This window comes from Trachymyrmex cornetzi, unplaced genomic scaffold (genome assembly GCF_001594075.2).
Source record: "Trachymyrmex cornetzi isolate Tcor2-1 unplaced genomic scaffold, Tcor1.1 scaffold225, whole genome shotgun sequence".
Lineage (NCBI taxonomy): Eukaryota > Metazoa > Arthropoda > Insecta > Hymenoptera > Formicidae > Trachymyrmex > Trachymyrmex cornetzi.
In genome coordinates, this window is record NW_017296901.1 from 1,632,897 (window position 1) to 1,654,294 (window position 21,398).

At 31.3% G+C, this 21,398-nt stretch overlaps 1 protein-coding gene across 4 annotated transcripts in view; it reads right to left on the reverse strand.

The window, feature by feature from the left end:
* Positions 1-21,398, reverse strand: part of LOC108760501 (uncharacterized) — a 52,126-nt gene that overhangs the window by 16,779 nt on the left and 13,949 nt on the right. The window contains exons 3-12 of one of the 4 annotated variants that reach the window (XM_018506495.1): positions 19,311-19,440; positions 15,129-15,232; positions 13,619-13,796; positions 12,967-13,210; positions 12,675-12,852; positions 12,381-12,507; positions 10,932-11,105; positions 9,305-9,387; positions 5,154-5,339; positions 5,095-5,123 (exon numbers count right to left, since the gene is read on the reverse strand). In XM_018506495.1, the coding sequence (XP_018361997.1) occupies positions 5,168-5,339; positions 9,305-9,387; positions 10,932-11,105; positions 12,381-12,507; positions 12,675-12,852; positions 12,967-13,210; positions 13,619-13,796; positions 15,129-15,232; positions 19,311-19,440 (1,390 nt within the window). In that variant the 3' untranslated portion in view covers positions 5,095-5,123; positions 5,154-5,167. Of the gene's footprint in view, positions 1-5,094; positions 5,124-5,153; positions 5,340-6,491; positions 6,531-9,304; positions 9,388-10,931; positions 11,106-12,380; positions 12,508-12,674; positions 12,853-12,966; positions 13,211-13,618; positions 13,797-15,128; positions 15,233-19,310; positions 19,441-21,398 lie in introns of those variants that run through there. The other 3 variants (XM_018506496.1, XM_018506497.1, XM_018506498.1) reach the window with 3 other exon arrangements.

Here is a 21,398-nt window from a genome sequence, read left to right on the forward strand (position 1 = left end):
TAACGAAGTTAAGTTACAGTTACTGAAAAAAAGTAACTCTAACTGTAACTTCGTTACAAGTAACGAGTTACTTCCCATCCCTGCAAAAAAGTAATGAAAAGCGGTCTATCTCAAGCGAAGCGTGAAGACCGGTCTATGTCGGAACACATGCAAAGTACGGTTTATATCGAAAAAAGCAAAAAGAACGGTTTATGTCGCATAACTTTGAAAAATGCTTTATCAGGGTTTATATCGCGCTATGTTACTTTCTCATAAATTTTGTAGTGGTATGACTATTTTGTAGTGGTATTAAGTGTAAATTAAATCTTAAAAATCTTCGTTGTTAAGCTAATTCTTGTTAAGCTAAATTAGCATAATTGTTAATTAATATAATTAAAATACTGGTTTGTAAATCCAAACTTTTGTCACATATCATATAATTTAAATTATTCAGATGTAAAAACTCAACAATGTTACACATTTATTTATCTAACACGAAAAGAACACTGTATAATTTTTATTTTCTGTTAAAAAATGCTACATATTTAGAAATAAAAAAATGTTTCATATTTAGAAATTACACAAATTTAGTTACCTCAGTCATACCACTACAAAATTTAGAAGAAGGAAACATTGCGCGATATAAATTCTGATAAACCCTTCTTCAAAGTCATGCGACATAAACCGTTCTTCTTGCTTTTCTCGATATAAACCGTATTTCGCATGTGTTCTGACATAGACCGGTCTTCACGCCTCGCGCGAGATAGACTGCTTTTCATTACTTTTTTGACATAGATCCTTCTTCATGTTTTTCTCGATATAGCACCTTCTACGGCTCAGGCATCGATATTCTTTGGAGGGATAAAAAATAAAAAAAAGGAACTTAAAGAATTATAATTAGCAGAGGTATCAAAAGAAGCCGAAACTTTCTTCCCAGCAACGAAACATGTCTTATTTTTTTTTTTTAACCCAACCGTACACGAGTATTATTGAAAGATCTTTTATTACATTGTATTTGATAAAAACCTGGTTGCATCATGTCCGAAATTTGCCTCAATGGACTAGCTATGAATGCTAATAAACAGTGCTTGCCAAATGAAAGAAGCTAGAAGGAAAAGTATCAAGAAAGTTCGCTGAAGTCCTCGAAGATTGGTTTTATCGTACGTATGTTTAATAAGTTTCGTGTAAAAGTAAATTTTTGGTTTTCCCCATGCCTGAAATTCTGTGTATACCCATATAATCAGATTCCTAATGAACTATGCATTCTTACAAATGTTTATGTTTGTGCATGTGTATGTATAAAATTAATATAATTAATATATTAATTATATATATATGTATGTATGTAATTAATGTTATATTACTTCTATATATATATGTATATATATACACTATGTAATTTATAATATATCCATCTAGCTAAGCGTGCAGAGACAGATTTTGAGTTTACATTGGCTTGCATTTTTGACTTGAGATTTTGAGCAGAGTATGCTACCAATTTCTGATCATAAAAAGGCAATCACGCAGAGTCGATGTACTTAATATCTGATGATGTTGGCAAACTGTCACAAAAATAAGACAAGCTTACTGCTTTGCTAGCAAACCGAATGAGTATAAAAACCGAGCAGAATTTGTAACTGCTGCTTAGTTTCTGCTGTCAGTCTGCCATCAGATTGTCCGCGCATATCTCCTGTTCGGTTTCTATCACTAATCTACTAGCACAGCAGGATCTGTCGACAAATCCTGAATGCAGATAACAGATTGTTATAGGTTTGCAGTAAGAATCTAATCGAATTATTATAGTTGTTAATTTGTCAGTAAACTGCTAGCATTTTGCTATATCTGTATATTATAATTTATTATACATATCAATATCCTATATTATGTATATATATTATAATATATAATTTATACATGTATATATATGTGTATATGTGAATTATTTCGTTATCTATAATTCTATTTATACTATGCACAGTTATATATGTGTATAATCTTTATTAGGTATGGTTTTTAACCAAAGAGATTGTATATATAGAGTAGGGAAGCCAGCTAAGAATGCGTGGTGGATAGAATGAAAATGAGATGGCCAGAGAGAATCAAGGGAGAGTGGAGCGGATAGTGATTCTCTTCTCTGATTGATTTCGCCATGTCTAGTGCACTTCCGCAAATGTGCATGTGTGTGTATGTACAATGAGCTTGTACTTTGGTGTAGATGAGCGCACCGCCATACATACGTTGGTGCAGATAAGTACGCCGCCTGCAGTATGATGTATTACACCGAAGTACAAGCTCATTTTTGCTCCTCATTGTACATATATGTCATACACACAATACTAGTGCGGTACAATACTAGTGTACGCAGCACCGTTTCATCACACTCCTACCATATCTCCAACGGTGTATTAAACATGGATTCCGGGTAAATCCGCTCCATTCTCCCTTGATTCTCTCTGGCTATCCCGTATTATTTTCTTTTCTACTGTCTAATATTTCCACTTACATGGGCCCTTATGCCTTGTCTACTCTATATATACAACTTCTTTATTTTTAACATACAAACAGATGCCCATATTTAGGATTGTCATGTCCAATTATTCGTATGTCATGACTTAGAACTGTATTTAATAAAAGATTAGATGTAAAATAAACAAGAATAAACAATATCAATTTAGCTAATAAAAATAGAATGTTGCATTGTTGAGATATATATATATATATATATATAGGGTGTTATATATGACATAATTGAAACAGTATATTTCTGATATAAATAATATAAAAATTCCTATAAACATGGGCTCAATGCAAAACGGTTGTTCATCTACAAATAGTTATTCACTGTGACTCAGACGTCATATTTCACTCCTTCAGATTAATTTATATTTGTGAGGTTACATATTCAAGTTAAACTAATAGCATATTAATGACATGTGTAAACAAACAAGGAACAATTATGATATTCTTCGTAATTAGTCAAACTATTTTAGATCATACCACATGTATTAATATCGAATTTGAACAATTCATATGATCTTTAGGTTTTCTTTTTCACTTTTTATTTTTAATAAAAAAAGTGCCAAAGTATGCTATAGCTTAAGTAAACTTTAATGTTCATAGAACAATTTTTTCTATTTCAATTTTTCTTCTATTTCAATTTACATTTGTGAAATACACTCTTTCGGGGGGGGGAGGAGGGTTTATATAGTATGTTAAATATTCTGTATATAATATTCTGAGGAAGGCTCCGATTGCACACTTCGCATGTTACACATATGCATCGCTAATTAGCTAATTTAAAAATAAAATATTCTCATTGATAAAGCAGTGAAAAATTACTAGGCACCAGCTGATATGAGTGGTGTTGTGCAATCGGGATTGTAGGCAAACAGGATTCTCCCAATATTCGGCATATATAATTGGTGTATTAAAGCATACCTAATCGAGTGTATTTGTGTGTGTGTGTGTGTGTGTGTGTGTGTGTGTGTGTGTGTGTGTGTGAATATATATATATATATATATATATATATATATTAAAAAGATTATTATCAAAGAGTGTAAGTCTATAATATAAGCAAAAAAGAAACAAAAGATAAGAACCTGTCGCAAGAAGAAGTTTAAAGATAATGTGTGTAGAAAAAACTATCATTTAACAAATATTCGGTTCAGTAACTTTACATCAATTCTATTATTTCTGAATGTACACTTAACTCGGTCATTTCTTTCACTCAGAAATTCGGCCAATTATAATCAGAGACTGTCAAGCGACTCCAATTTTATTAAAAATTAACAAAATTAGTTTTAAAAGTATTTTTCAGCAAATTGTCGTCAAATTGCAGCAATGACATGTCCATTAGAATCGCACTTGCGTTATCGCTACGAATATTTATGAGTACTTATATGTCTTTATGAGTATCATACAATATTTAATAATTACAAAAATTGGAGTGAGTAAATATATTTGTCAAACTTTCAGACATTTCTGTAATATAATATTTTTGTGACAGCGCCATCGCAGCAAAAATTATATTATTAGCAGTTTACTGTAAAACTATTTCGAGTGATTTATTTTGATAAACGCGATAATATATTATTGCAAATGTTTGTTCATGATATTGCTGTAATACGACTGGAGACTTATCAGCTTATGGACTTCAAATATGTTCAATGTCGTTGGCGTGAATGACATATTTGTTCTTTGTCATTGCACTGGACTGCACTAAAAGTTTTTTCTCGTTTTTGCCAAACTTCAAATATATATGTATATATATATATATATCCATCTTAAGGGAATCCTAAAGATCACGATATCAAGTGACACTTGTTTGATATAAAAGCTGTGTAATCTGTACTTACAAAAAAGTAGTCCACAGACTAATAGTTTGCACGAAGAAACACCCTTGTTCTTAGAATAGGACTTAAACGTCTAATTAAAACTTTATTGTTATGCGAAAATTTATGTGTGTGTGCGTAAGATATTGATGTACTACATAATACTATTCTGTATGTAGTGTGATGTGTCAGTGACATGTTAAACGTCTGTGTGTAATGGGCCTTCTACAATAAGCCATTAGTCATAAGTCAGAAGTCAGAAGCTAAAAATTGATGACTGCGACTGTCAATTTTCAGCTTCTAACTTCTGATTTATATGACTATTGGCTTATTGTATAATGCCTGTAAGTCCTACTTACACTATGACTTTAGGATCTCCTTAAGTACAACAAATGTATACTAGTACAGTTACAAATAACAGATCTAATATTACATTGCTATAAGCAATGTGATTATCAGCTGATGAAGATTGTTACAAAGAAAAAGTGATATCCAATTATCAATGCAAGTGCCACTCTTTTTAGATGTAGATCGTTTTCGTTCATACGCAGAGAATCATCTTAAAAACTGTAGACGAGTTATTTAGATGTTAAAAAATACATCTTCCTGTTAAGGCGATAATGGCAGTTGATGGAGAACAACTGTTTGATAGAAATAGTATCCTGAGGATCCAGATTTTTTGTGGGAAACTCCCTATTCTGAAGTATATATTGCAGCATTCCATGATCGTGAAAGGAGAAAATTGGAATGAGAGCAAATGTATTATCCGATAATAATTTTTATCTTTTCTCTCTAACTATATATTGAATATACTCTCTCTCTCTCTCTCTCTTTCTCTCTCTCTTATTAAAATAAGTTAATTATCGCTGTCAGCGTAATCAGTATCAGTATCTCCACTATGTCTCGACTGTTGCACATGAATATCCAATGAATTCATCAATGAATTTGAATCTTTGACCATATCCACCGAGTTGTCGATTAAATTATCCACATTTGGCGATAATTTCCAGGAGACAATAGTATGTAACCTATGAGCAAGCATAATCTCAAATTACATAAAGAATATATTTTTTTATTCGTAAAATTTATTTCTTCAGGCAATATAATTATAAAAAATTATCATATTTTTCATGGAGTATTAGAAATGATTATAAAAGCCACGTGCCAAAAACTACATGAAAACATAAATATTAATCAATATTTAATAGTATAAAATAATATATACAATAAGAACAATAATTAACACTGACCAACAATCGTTTTACCAAACGAATGTGAATAGTCATTTCTGACGTATTTTTACTTGCTGAATATGAATCCGTTGGCGACTATCACATAATAATTTTGAGAAAAATAGCGTCAAAGAAGCCAAAAAACATGACCTCATTTGATGACATTTTTCTCAAAATTGTGACGTGATAGCCAATTTTTGTAAATAGATTTGCATTTATTACGCAAAAATACGTCGAAAATAATTATTCATATTCGTGTATTAAATAACAGTTAAATTTTGTTAAATAGTGTATATGAGAAAAAAATGATTTCCAAATTGCTATATCTCAGAAACAAAAAATCATATAAAAATGAATTAAAATGCATTTTAAAGCTATGTAAATCGATACTTTCATATCGCATTAAAACTTCAAAAAAATTGTTTTTGGCCTTGTTGATGGCAGTTATTTCAAAATTATGACATAATGGGCAACTTTTACTAACGAATTTGTGTTCAGCAGGCAAACATATGTCGGAAATAATTATTCATAAAGAAGGTTTTTTGTCGGACAGTGTCAATATAAAAAAAACTTTACCCAATCAAAATGTAAATTTGAAATGTTGGATACTATTTCATTTATCCGTTTTTGTTGTACGACAATTAAGGTTGCAGGAAGAAAAGTTCTCGGATCTCTCTATGCTATAGCCAATCAACAAATTTGAAAAATTTGTCGTACGACATGAACGCACAAATTTAATCTTACTCTATGTATAAAAAACATTAAAATAGTTACAACAAAAAATGTTCTCTAACTGTATTATACTATTCTAGCGAAAAAAAATGTGCAAAGTATGCTTTGCTAGGTAAAATGAAATAAATATATGAAACAAGCTTAAATATTAATTTAGTATGTTAATTTATATAAATACGTGCATTTTTTCATTATGCTATTTTATACTTTACTTACTGAGCTGTAGATGATGGTTACATTTCATCATCACACAGCCTGCAAGAAACGTATCATTATCATTATGATTATAGTAAAAAGGAAGAATATGGCTGTTTTCCAACTAGGACACAGAGATACTACACTGTTTTACTGTGTAAGATACTTGTAAGAAAGCAATTTAGTTTCATATTGTACACCAGAGTGCATTGTAGACTTCCATTCTTATTTTTACAAGTATATTTTTGCGCATGAATAATAGATTTATGATTTTTATTTAGATTTAAGTTATACCTAGTAAACGAGAATGGATTAAAACGAATTAAAATTTTATCTATTCGAATGCGTATTTTAAATAGTAAAAACTTTTTTTGGATTCAATTATATTTAATTGAACTCAAATCCAAATACAATTGGATTCAATTAGATTCAAATGGATGCAATTCGTTTAAGAAATTGCATTTCCTATTCAAAATTTTGAATTGAGCAATATTCACGATGCACAGAAAAAGCTGATAAGTATTATTTTTAGACTGAAAGGCATAGAAATGTGCTTCATGCAATTCCAATAAATGAATAAAAATGCATTCCGGATTGAAAAGGATCTATTTCAACAATTTATTTCAACTGTAAGCGTACTCTCTGATCTATCAGATCGTGCGCAGGTCTCTTGGTAGAGGTGGACGGCGTGAAAAGCGACGGAAATTTCCCGGAAAGGAAGGCCAGGAGAGTGTACTCGCTTAGGATATCTGCGTCAGCATTAAGGAATTACGGGAAGCACTTTATGAATGCATATTTCTGAAAATCTGAATCTATTTCAATCCATTCTCGATTATAGGGTATAAGCTTTCAGAATCGATAATTTTATTACAAAATAAACATGACTATCAAATAACTTTTTGAAAAGTTGGTATTTATAATAATATTGACATGTTTTACACGCTTGTACTTAGTTTTTTATAATATTGAGTAGTGTAACGTTGCGTCATAGTTGAAACACTTCATATAAGACACAGTGTTACACTATGCCATCTGTGTACACTATTGGAAAACACCCTATATATTGTTAATTGAAGCGCGAAGCTTAAAATATCTATTTACAACGCATGCAGTATGCACGACTCAATATCAGAGTCATATATACCGGGATATAAATAGCACCAAGTCATATAATGCTATTCGTAATCAAAAATTGATTTGAAAAGTCCTGAGGCATTTTTTTCTATAATGCTCAACTTTTTGATTCAATTTTTTATTTGAAATAACGTTATATGATTAGTGAGCGGTATTTAAGAAACACCCTATCTGTGTTGTAACATACTTAGATGTAACTACTTAGGTACTTTACTAAGGCCCAGTTTCACAACTCACGGTTAATTCTTAACTAAGGTTCAACTTGTTTCTCATCTCTTTCCAATTCTAGAAGTGGAAGGAGATAATAAATAAGTTGAACCTCGGTTAAGAGTTAACCGCGAATTGTGAAACTGGGCCTAAGTGCATTACACTTAGATCCTTAGAAGCGGAGCTATCTGTACTTGTATTTATATTTAAGTTTAAAAGGTACCGGTTACATTGGTTACAAAACTTTATATATATAAAGTGTTGTAACCAATGTAACCGGTACCTTTTAAACAGAAAACTGTTTCAGATAAAAAGTTGTAGAGTTTAAAAAGGTCTATAGGTCTTATCAGTTTTACAAAATATTTTCTCATTATAACTTTTCAAGTTATGAGGCTTGAAAATTACAGCACCACCGGCGTTAACATTACGTAAGATGTTCGACCGACAACTGCAGTCTCTTGAATGTTATTCAAAGTCATGCCCTGGATAACATTTATCAAGTTCAAAGCCACTGGAACTTGTTCCTCTTATTTTCACTTTTGCACTAAAACTAATTTTTATGTAAAAATGAAAATAAACTGGAAAATAAAGAGGAACAAGCTTCAATAGCATTGATCTTGACAAATGTTATTCAAAGCATGACCTTGAACAACATTCAAGCGGTTTTAACCGTCAGTCGAACATCTTAGGTAATGCTAAGGCCGTGCCAGTGGTACTGTAACTTTCAAGCCTAACTCGAAATGTATTTAATGAAAAAATATTTTATTATAGTGTTTTAAAGAGCTCTCAATATAAGAATATTCAATATAAGAATACTCAATATAAGAATGAAAAATAGGAGCTTTCATTTTAAAAAATCGACATGGCCTTGGCCTCATCTTGACCATGCCATTCAAAGTCAATCTGATAAAGTCGGTAAACAGATGTTCTTAAATCCTACAACTTTTATCTGAAACAGTTTTCTATAATTCTTATATTTTTCGAGATATTTCGGAATTTGGTATTTTTTCTTTACCATGTATATACATGTGTGTGTGTGTGTGTGTGTGTGTGCGCGCGCGCGTGTGTTATGTGAAACAGAATAATACTATGTCCTTAGATAGCTGATCGAACGAGTGTCCCTCGTGATCGCTCGCGTCGGCCGGTGAGTGCGCTGCCTCTGCTTACCGTTTGTACGCGGTCTGTAATTCGCTAACTTTATCTTTTAATAACTCAAAAGTAAGCGTCGGATAAAATTTTCGTAAAGGAAAAATCGCCTCAGAATTCAGTCAAACACACGATTTTGCAAGGACACGGGGTTATTCTGAATCATCTTTATAATAATTCACATTAAATTAAGCATCAAACATTCAGTTTCGACTGTGATATAACATTATACATACATATAATCAAGTAATAGGATATTATGTATAAATTGTAAAATTAAATCACAACGTGATTTAAAAACTAGATTGATTTATAATATTGTGATTAAAATTGTAAATGATACTTACATTTGTTCTTGTTGTTCATTGCCACTTTCTTCAGCAACCAATAATTCATATTCCTCTGCTGCAAATCGATCCCAATCTGAGAGCTATAATTAAAAAAAATATGTGTGTGTGTATATATACATATATACAGGATTTAATTTATCAAATCGATGTTCTCAAAATTTATAAGTTTAAAACAAAAATGTTTTAAACAAAAGTTTTATGGCTTTAAGGAGGAAAGAAGTTGATGACTTTAATTGATCTTGAGAAGATGTCCTTAAAATCATATTAAAATTATTTCAAATTTTTTAAATGGAACCCTGGTGAAAAAATTTCAATGAAATTATTCTACGTTTTGGAACATTTCTGTGAAATTGTTGAAAATTTGCTAAAATTTCATTAAAAGTGAATTTTTCAGCTAAAATATTGAAAAATAGCTGAAACTTTTCTGAAATGGAGCTGAACTTTCTCTGAAATTCTACTGAATTTTGCTGAAAATGAATTTTTCAGCTAAAAATCGCTAAAATTAAACAGAAATTTTTCTAAAATGTTGAAATGTTGCAGAAAAGTGTTCCAAAACGTGAAATAATTTCAGTGAAATTTTTCCATCGGGAAACCCCCCATTTTTTACGACATATTCTTGTAGTTGACTTCAAGACGATATATACACGCACACATACACATAAACGCATACGTACACGCATATGTTTTTGTTACTATGCACCATCCGACACACACATGCGCGCGCACGCAATGTACACGCACACACACGCATAGCGAACATTATTCGTCTCTTGTATCTCGTCATAACTACTTAATAAATATTATTTCTGTTATAATATTAAGATTCGTGTCATCTTTTATAAGCACCTCTCTCTCTCTCTCTCTCTCTCTCTCTCTCTCTCTCTCTCTTTCTTTCTCAAAAAACTCTCTCTCTCTCTCTCCGATACGAACCTGATCTTATCTCCGCACCCTTCCAACGAGTTATTCCGTGAATAAGATTAACGATTGTTTCATAGTAGTTTAAAAAGGTCTTAAAGTCAGCTACAAGAATATGTAGTAAAAAAGGGGAGTTTTATTAAAAAATTTTAAGTAACATTGATCTGACCTTAACATCTTTTCAAAATCAACTAAGGTCACCAACTTATCTCCTCCTTAAAGCCATAAAACTTTTGTTTGAAACATTTATGTCTTAAACTTACAGATTTTAAGACAATCGACTGAATAAATAAAAGTGGTTCCTGTGGTAGGATATATGTATATACATATATACATATACATGTTATATATATATATATATATACAAATTAAATTAATCAAAAAATTATTTATTACAGAAGTATAATAATATGTATTTTATTAATATAACTATTATATTAATAACTGTCATCAGTATACACACACACACACACACATATATATATATATATCATACATATTATTATACTTCTGTAATAAATAATTTTCTGATTAATTTAATTTAAAAATATTTCTTTATAAATGTTTCAAGTTGATAAATGTTTAATGCACAAATTATATCTAGAAAATATAATCATGATATTTGAAACGCAATACGTTCAACGTAGTGCTAAAGTTAAATTAAAATTTTAGAAAAACTAAATATAATAAAATAAATACGATTACATACTTCTTGGCCATCAGGATCATGGTCTCTTGTGGAAGCAAAAGGATCCCTCTGTTCATGATCTAGATACTTTTCCAAATTGAAAAAAGTATCAAAGAAGATGGATGTCATTTTACATTTTTTCAAATCATTTAATGATATCTTGCCTGGTATCACTGGATGAATCATATCCAACATCTAAAACATATTATTTTTTTTTAATATTTTGCATTTTGTTATCGTTTGATTCAATTTATTCTTTTCGATATTATTCCAAAAATTAAAATTTAACCCTCGTGTAAACGAGAGTTATTTATGTTTAGGCGATTTTTTTAACGTTGAATATTTTATTCAAATTATGAATATTTTGAAAACATGTGAGTATAGACGCGTCGTTCTGCTCCTAAAAAAACTTGTGGAGTGAGGGTCGGTAACCGTAAAAGACAGGCAGTAGACATCATTAGGTTTGTTCTTTTTAGCTAAAGTTCTTGCACGATTCATTTTTCTTCTTTTTCTCTCCAGGCTGGAGAGTTCAGTTGAAAAGAACAGGGTCCCTATTCTTGAAAAAAAACGTATACGAAAGTCTAGGGAAATACTACAGTATATGTTACGTATAATATAATATTTCCCTAGTTTTTCATATACGTTTCTTTTCACGAATAGAGGCCCAGATTTATTTTCTCGCTAATATTAAAAATCGAGCACGAATACAAATGACCTTCATTTACATGCAACGCATTTTTTATTTCTTGAATATTTTTATAAATAATTAAAATACGTATGTACATATAACGAAAAATTTTTTATTTGTGTTATCTAAGAATAAAAATGGCAAATTGCTCTGCAGAGGAAGTGTTACGATTTCTTCGTTCTTTCACGATGTTATATGTGTTTTTTTTATTTATGAAAGTGTATGAGATATTATAGATTTTGAGTAAAAAATAAATTTTTTAGAGTTAAATGTCAATTTCTCATACAAACGTTGATTTTTATAAGTTTCAAAATTGTAAGACTTTATGTCCCAAACTTAAGCATTATACATATATAAGCATTATGTATAAATTTAACAAAATTTGTTGGCACATTTTTTTATTAAAATATATATACCTTAAACTTGATTTTTCATTTTTAATGATTAGATTTTATTGATTTGTTCAAAAGTTATAAATGTTTAAACATATCACTACCATACTTGCATTTTGATTCATATATTTACAAAAATAAAATATTTAAACAAATAGATTTGTAAAATTACGTATAAATCTTTCATTTATAATAGCTGAGGAAACTACATGAACTTTTTAATATTCTTTGTAAACCATAATCCATTCAAAAAATACGCCGAACATTAACGACCCTCGTACACACACTTAATGGATACTAAAAGAACGTATACACGGTGAGGGTTAAAGATATAGAATTATTTTTAAAAATTAACGAGATAAACTGATAAGCTATACAAATATTAAATACCTGACAGAGACAATCTTCGAAAGGCAATGTATCTAAACCAATCGCTTCCATTCGACGTAATTGCTCTTCATAGAAGTATTCCAATTCGTACATCGACAAGTATCCATCACCATCGAGATCCATACATCTACATGAATGAACGAAAACGTAACGTATATTAAATGACAAACGGTATATATAAATTCTATTGCTTACTATGACTGATATAATTAATAAAATGAGTATTAAGGCTTGATTGAAGTAGTATTAATACAATTTATTGTATTGATATTATGACTGATGCAAAATACTTACCTAAACCAATATTCAATAGCAGTTGGATGATTCTTGTCTTCTTCACTAAGAAGGAACCACACAAACTCCGTGTAACTCATCTTACCTTCCGTTTGTTGCGCGTCGTTACTGTTTTTTACGTTACCACCTCTCGTCACAGCACCACTAAATATCCGTTCAATCATTCGGGTAGATAACGCTGAAAATAATTTGACAAATCAAACGGAAAATCAACTTAAATAAGATATATCAATCCATGATCATAATGCACAATACATATTTACACATTAAATAGCGAAACATGTTTTCTCACCATGATCATTATGCCTTGTTAAATCTATTTTATCTATAAAGAGATCATGATCGCGATCCAATTCCCAGAATTTGCAATATATCACATAAAAGTGTTCATAGCTGAAGTAAGCTGTAACTTGATTAATATCTTCTTCGTGCTCAAGCATAGCGATCATTGCCAATAAATTACTTCTCCTTAATTCCGCAATTGAAATTTTACCGCTCCAACTTCGATTCACACAATAAAATATTCTAGCAATTACCTGCAATTATTTTCATAAATAACCATAAATAATTAGTATAGCTTGTATGCAATACCAAAAGATTTCATTGTTAATTGCACAGCTGAATTATCGTTTCAAAAATAAAAATATATAGAGTTATTTAAATCTGAATATTTAAACAAAGTATGCGGAAAGATTATAAAAATAGATTTCGTTATAATAAATTTTTATTTTTATTTAAAAAAGTGCATTAAAAGAGCAATTCTAGGTGAACATAAAACAAAAACTTTATAATTATATCGATTATATTTCTCTCATGTTCGTACGATAATGATCGAGTTGATAACATTTGACCTTAATAGAGATCAATATAATAGAATTAAAAATTTTTAATAAATAAAGAATAAAGTATAAGTTAAAATTAAACGTAAGTTACTTCATACAAACCGTGTGTACGTAGCGAGAATGAAATTCTGTAGCTTCTTTTAAAAATGTCAATCCTGGATGTGTTTCTACTACATCTTGTACAAGTGGTATCAGGTCCTCAGGGAGTATGTTGTTTCGAAGACCCCGAGTAACTATACTGATGAATTTATTAGTAGTATCGTGATGAATAGTTGTTAATCTGTAAGGATAAATTCAAAATTTGTTTATTGCTAGTGTGTAGGTAATATAGAAGGATTTTAACATGGCCCTGGTGAAAAAATTTCGTTGAAATCTTTCCACGTTTTGGAATATTTCAGCGAAATTGCTGAAAATTTGTTAAAATTTCACTGAAAATGAATTCTTTAATTAACATACTGAAATTAAACTGAAATTTTTCTGAAATGCTGAAATTTGCTGAAAAATGTTCCAAAACGTGGAATAATTTCAGCGAAATTTTTCCAGCAGAACGAGGAGGATGAGGGAAGGGGGCAAGTGAGGGATAAGGTTTGAAGGGTTGAGTGGCGACCCAGTGAGAAATGACAATGGAATCGATGTCGAATTGACGTCGAACCGACATCGATTCGATGTCGATTCCATTGTTATTTCTCACTGGGGAGGGGGATAAGAGCAGGGGGTCCAAGCTGCCATTTATAAACCGATTCCTTATAGGCCTTCTACAATAAGCCGCAAGTCAGAAGTTCTAAGCGATCTTAAGTCATAATCGGCGAAGTTGGCCAATAACCAACTTGAACAACTTGGTTAAGACTGGTTAAGACTTCTGACGTTCCGACTTGCAGCTATTATTGTAGAAGGCCCATAATAGGCCCATAATAGGCCTTCTACAATAATAGCTGCAAGTCGGAACGTCAGAAGTCTTAACCAGTCTTAACCAAGTTGTTCAAGTTGGTTATTGGCCAACTTCGCCGATTATGACTTAAGATCGCTTAGAACTTCTGACTTGCGGCTTATTGTAGAAGGCCCATAACAATTACTACGTTCCTATGATTTCTGTTAAAAGCTTCTCCCCCAGAATCACTAGATGGCATTATTGTATGCCACTAGAGTCCCTCTAAGAGTAAAGTCATGAGGAGCACCAATCTCCTGATTGGTCAGATTTCGAGTCTCTTTAAACGCCGCTATTTGCGGATACTTTCGATGTGGTAGTGAATCTGTGAATCTGTGAATCTTTTACTGGCAGTGCAACCATCATGACGTCACAAAGAGAAAAGGAAGAAAGATGAACTGGTGCAAAAGTTCAGCCAAAAAGAACAGGCCTATAGGTAAAGGATCGTTGGGTAGGGTTGTGGATCGGATGGGTGATCGCAATGACCATACATTTTTGTTCGACACGCAATTCAAGAGACTATAAATATGATATAAATTTGCATGGAATTATTTAAAGCACTTAAGATCCAGCTTCAACCGTCATTTCTTACTTACTGTATAAATTCAATAAAATATAAGAATTCAAGAAGTGAATACAATTTCTCATAATAGACATAAAAAATATAAATTGAAATCTATAGCTTACTTTTTCCAAAATTCTAGAAAGACATTCATCTCGATAAATCCTTTTTGCTCACCGCCTGCTGCCAGGAAAAGTGGTATTTTCCAATACAAGGGTAAATCACAAGCCTATACAATAAAGAAAAAATTGACAAAATTTATATATTACTCCAAAATATATAAATAAGTAATTAATTAATGTATTATAACTTTATATTAATTGTAAGATTACAGATAAGAGAATGTTGCGTATTGTGTGAAAGAGTGCTCTTGAAAATGATTAAAATGTTAATGGCTTATTCTTATTTCTTAATCTCAAAAAATATATTGTACATTTTGAATTACCTGCATAAAATTTCTTTGAATATACATATTTAAAAGAAAATTAAATGCACTATCCTTTCGCGATTAGTTAAAATAGTTCAAACTTTAAGCAGTTGATTAAAAATTAATAATTTGTTTATAACTTTCATTTGTTGCTTAATACCATTCTTATTTAGCCTTGATTTGAAATAGATATGAAAGAAATTATTGCAAAACGTAAAGTGGCACTATAGTTATATAGTATATTAAAACTTTTAAATGTTCTTTTATAAAATCATATTTTTTAACCTTCATATGGAGCTGAGAAGGACTACATTGAACAATTATAATACAATTCTTTAAAAAATACACTAAGCGGATTTTTATAAAAAATTGTTTTAATTTCTTCAGAAATGGATGGACCTATAATTGAAAATTATAATTTCATTACAAGTTATAAACAACTATTCAGATAGCAAGCATATATCATTTTGGCGTCAAATACTAGATATGTTCGTACTTATGACATTAAGTGATCAAAAAATGACAGTTATATGGACTTTATTTCAAAATTCACTACCAGTGCTAAAAAGCTATGTAACTTGCGTTACATATGTACATCATAATTTTTTTATGGCAATAAATTTTGCAACACAGTTTTCATAGTAGATTTCATAGAAATCATTCTAACGATGTCTTACTGAAGATTATTTCATGTTATTATGATATAATATTTCGGTTTTGTGCTATAGTGCTTCATTTTATTATTGATATTAAAATCTAAAAATAAGTTTAACCTTTAATTATTGCTATTTTTCTATTTGTTCAAATCAATTATTAGTGAATGTTATTAGTAATGTTATTAGTGAATTATTAGTAATGTTATTCATGATTTATCTTAAGCGTAGTAACAACTGCAAACAAGTTCTCCCCAAAAGAATTTTATATGCAATCAAGTTATCATCATAAGATGTTGATTTATTTTTTATTCTTCGATATCATTCAACTAAACAATGACATAAAACAAACGTAATATTCCTGACGATATATTAAAAATGTTATTTTTCGGAAATATTTAATAATTATTATTTTATCTTAATTAAAATAATAATTAATATAAATAATATAATTAAATACGGGATGTATCCGATCACTTGCAATCGAGACACACTACTAGATTAAGCGTTTTATTCCAAATCATTCGACCCTAATATTATTTTTAATCATACTACTATTTATCATACTACTTAAAATCCATTAATTTAAAAAAATTATTTATTAATTACACTACGTTTCGGATCAACAAATTATTACGATCGATAGATTCGAGATAAAATGCTTAGTCTGATAGCGTGTTCCGATCATGGGTGATATAATAATCCCAGACAATATCATGTCCAATAAAAATAAAGACGTCAAAACATGTAACCATATACTTCTAAATATGCATCGTCTCCTAACTGAACATTGCTATTGTTCATTTGCGTTAACAGCCATCAAATATTCCATCAAATATTTGGATATGCTCTAGAGACAGAGTCTAGCCATGCTCACAAAATAGCGTACACCCAAGGACTTCGATTCTTTCTCTCGGTTACTTTTTTAAAACTTCCAAAAATTCAGGTTATTTCGTCTTTATGTCAAAGTTTAGTTGTAAGCGAACGTAAGGTTTAGTCATGTTGTTAATCGCGCACGTACTATGAGCATTAATGTAGAAATATTGTCATTTCTCAATTTGTGAAAATTTCTGAGGGAAAGAATCGAAGTCCTTGGGTGTACATAGATGTGAAATATACGTGCGTATGTTTGTGTTTGTGCGTGCGTGCGTGCGTGTATGTACAGCCGACGAGATAAGACCACCCAGTGAGGTGCGCGTTCGTCGTCGCTAATGTTGTTTGCAAGCGACATTGACATTAACGTGCTTAGCGACGGTGAACGCGCACCTCACTAGGCGGTTTTATTTCACGCGCTTGCATTTGGCGGTAAGCCAGGCCAATTTGGTTTTTCACAAATTAATATCTCGTTAATCATTGCGACAATTGCAGAATGATAGAGGACTTTTAGTCTATTCTGCTGCTATGCGAATTTTATCGTTAATTATCAGAATACACCCTGTGTATATAAATGAAAGTTATAATTGTGGCCAAAGGATTTTCCACCATATTTGGTGTAATGCTGTTTCTATAAATTTGTTGGCGATCCTTCCTTCGTAGCCTTCTTTCCATCATATCCCATAATTGTTCGATGGAATTTAAACTCCAGTAAAAACAATACTGTAATTAGAAGTAAAACAATACCCACTTACGGCAGTGACGGATGAAGCATTTTGCCGCTCCTAGGCACTAACATCTAGCCGCCCCCAGGTGGCTTCATTAATTTGATAAAAGGAAAAATGGATTAAAAAAATGATTTTTATCTCCGCATTAGCTGAAAAATATTCAATAATCCTTAATAAGTAACATAAATATAATACATTTTTAACTGTATATAAAATATCGTTTCTGGTAAAATATGCTCGGTGTAACTCGAGCATAAACGTTAAATTAACAAATTAAAAATTTATCCTAACTGTGTGAAAATTTTCTGCCTTGAAAAATTTGCTACCTCCTTAAATTTGCTGCCCTAGGCAAGTGCCTTGTTTGCTTATGCGTTAATCTTCCATCACTGATTTACGGTACACAGTGTTTACTTCAGTTTAAACTTACTCGAGAAGTCAAATTTACTCAAGTTATGTGTGTGATGATGGGAAGAAGACTATGAAATGTGAAAAGAATTACCAACGAATTTTCTGGAACTATAAGCAGCACTACACTGAATATAATAAAAAATTTCTCAAGCCACATTCCACAATTAGAGTTTACATCAATATATATGTATGTACGTTTGCAAGAAATCATTTGAAGACGAAACGGGAGTACGAGATTTTGAAGTGTCAACGTACCCACGCGTCAACTCCAACACACGCACACATACCTACACATACACATCATCTACGCATGTATGCATATGTTGCGCAAAATCCGAATAGCAACTTTTTCTTGGTGCGTACCGATTAATGCTAATATTAAAAATAATTAAACAAAATGCGTAGGTAACTTTGGTATGCCATCTATTTTCGCAATAAAAAATCGTAAAAAGATTAATTTTTTTAATTTGCAAGAAAAAATCTATATTTTACGATAATTATCATGATATTTGTGAAAAAATTCATTGTATCCTAATGCGTCACACTTCACACTACGCAATTTTTTGGAGACGTAACACGTCGTTACTTTAAAAAAGATAGTAAACGAAAGTAAGGATAGATTTAAAATTAATCGAAAGTTTCTCAAAGTACAAATTTTACTCTTGAAGATGAAAAAAACTTTTAAATATGACCATTTTTCACGGAATTATATTTACTTGAAGTTATGCAAAATTTTGGTATACATTTATGCGATAATTTTGTTGGCAAGTGTACACTATATATATATAAATATACATATATATATATATATATCATTTGATTATTATGAGTATGATGTCATTTAACTATGATATTAAATCATCATTTTGATGCTTTAAAAACGTTAATTGATGGTCAATAAGTGACTAAAATCTAATATCAACATGATGTGTCTGCTGAATGATTCTCTCAAAACATATCTAATAGAAAGAGTTGTTTAGGAAAAGGTATTTATCAGAATGTTAAATATTTGATGAAAAAATAAAAAATAAATTATTCGAATATACTGATCCAGTGATGACAAAAAAAAGTATAAAAATAGTTTGTCATCTATAACTGCATACATAGTTTCTTAATATTGTTTCCATCATTGTTAACATAAATGGCTGATAAAAGTAATGGGAAGCATTACTTTTATTTAAGCAAATTATTTTATTTAAAAATTGTATAAATTCTGACCTTCGTGATAATATGAAATTGTGCTTGAGAAGCGCGACAATTCGGTAAACTCTGAAAGGCCGCAGTAATTTTTGAGACGATCATCTCTAACTGTGAGAGAGGAAGTGGTTTCCCTCCTGGAAAATAAAATCTGCAAAAAAGATAACATTTAAAAATTAATCAAGTAGAAGATTTATCGATTTGTTATTTAACATTAAAACCGCCAGAATTGGGCACCCTCTTAGAACCGTCCAATACGCCAAATTGACTCCGTAGAAAATTAACCAATCACAGTCGAATATGAGAAGAATAATTGACTATGATTAGTCAATTTTCTACGACTTAAGACTCTACGACCGCTACGACTTCTATTGTAGAGTCCGCATAAGAAATGGTAAAAAATATATCAATTTCAAAATTTTTGATCATTCTCTGCATAAACTTCATCTCACAAACACGTATTAATGCGTATACTTTAATCCTGGAAAAGAATTTTCAAATCTGTGAAAGAGAAAAAAGTATTTGTTATACAAAAATTATATGATTTAGTCGGTAATACAGGAGGCTTTATGATCCCCTTAAGGAGATCCTAAAGACGTCTGTATTACCGACTAAACACGTATAATTTTTGTATAACGAATATTCTTTTTCTCTTTCACGGATTGGAAAATTCTTTTCCAGGATTAAAGTATACGCATTAATACGCATTTGTGAAGTGGAGTCTACGCTGAGTCAAAAATTTCGAAATCGATATATTTTTTACCATTTCTTATGCACAATTTCTTCACCTCTAGATAACTTTATCCAAGAGATATCTCCCAGAATACAATGGAGATATCTCCTGGATAAGGTTATCCGCAACTTATCTGGAAGTGAAGAAATTGGGCATTAGTGTAACATGGCGTCTCAGCTGTCAAGTCGTGACAATATTTCCTTGATATGAAAGCTTTGCAACCCGAACGTACGAAATAATAGTTCCCAAACACGTAATTTGCACGAACATACAACGTCGAGTTCTTAGAATTAGATTTAGACGCTTTATCGCGACGAATTCGTTGTACGAAAATTGACACGTATGTGTGACTGCGTGTATCATAGGCTGCGTGAGATATTGCTGTGGTAGTATACCAGGTATGTAAATATGAAACCGGAATTTTTTAATATAGAAAATACACGTTTATTGCATGAAAATGATAAAAAATATTTTATTCGAAGTATTGTCCATCGCTAGCTATACATTTTTCCCACCTGTCTGACAATTTGTGGAGACCACGCCAAAAAAATTGTTGCTCTTTTGAATCAAACCAGTCATCTAGCCATTTTCGTACATCTTCGTAAGAAGTGAAGCGCTGCTGAGCAAGTGCGTGTTCCATCGATGCAAATAAGGAGTAATCGGACGGAGCCAAGTCTGGTGAGTAAGCCGCATGCGAAAGTATTTCCCAACCAAACGCCTCAATCGGTTCCTTGACTAGTTTTGCTGTGTGTGATGGTGCATTATCATGAAGCAAAATCACTTTGTGTTGCCTTTTTTGATATTCCGGTCGTTTTTCACGCAAAGCTTGATTCAAATTGATCATTTGTTGTCGGTAGCGTTCAGTATTAACGGTTTCGCCAGGTTTTAGCAGCTCATAATAGATCGCACCTTTCTGATCCCACCAAACACAGAGCATTGTCTTCCGTCCATAGCGATTTGGCCTTGTCGATGATAGTCGATGTCGATGATTCGCCTGGAGTTATCCATGATCTTTTACGCTTAGGATTCTCAAAATATATCCACATTTCATCGCCAGTCACAATTCGATGGAGAAATGACTTTCTTTTGTACCTGGCGAGCAGTATTTTGCAAGTGGTTTTTCGGTTTTCCTGCTGTCTTTCATTCAGTTCATGAGGAACCCATTTTCCCATCTTCTGGATCTTTCCCATGGATTTAAAACGTATGGAGACGGCTTTTCGTCACATTCAATTGATCCGCGAGTTGTTTAGTTTGAGCGTCATCCTCATCCAACAATGCTTGCAATTCGCTGTCTTCAAACTTTTTCGGTGGTTTTCCACGTTCTTCGTTTCTCACGTCAAAATCGCCACTTTTGAATTTTTTAAACCACTCAAAGC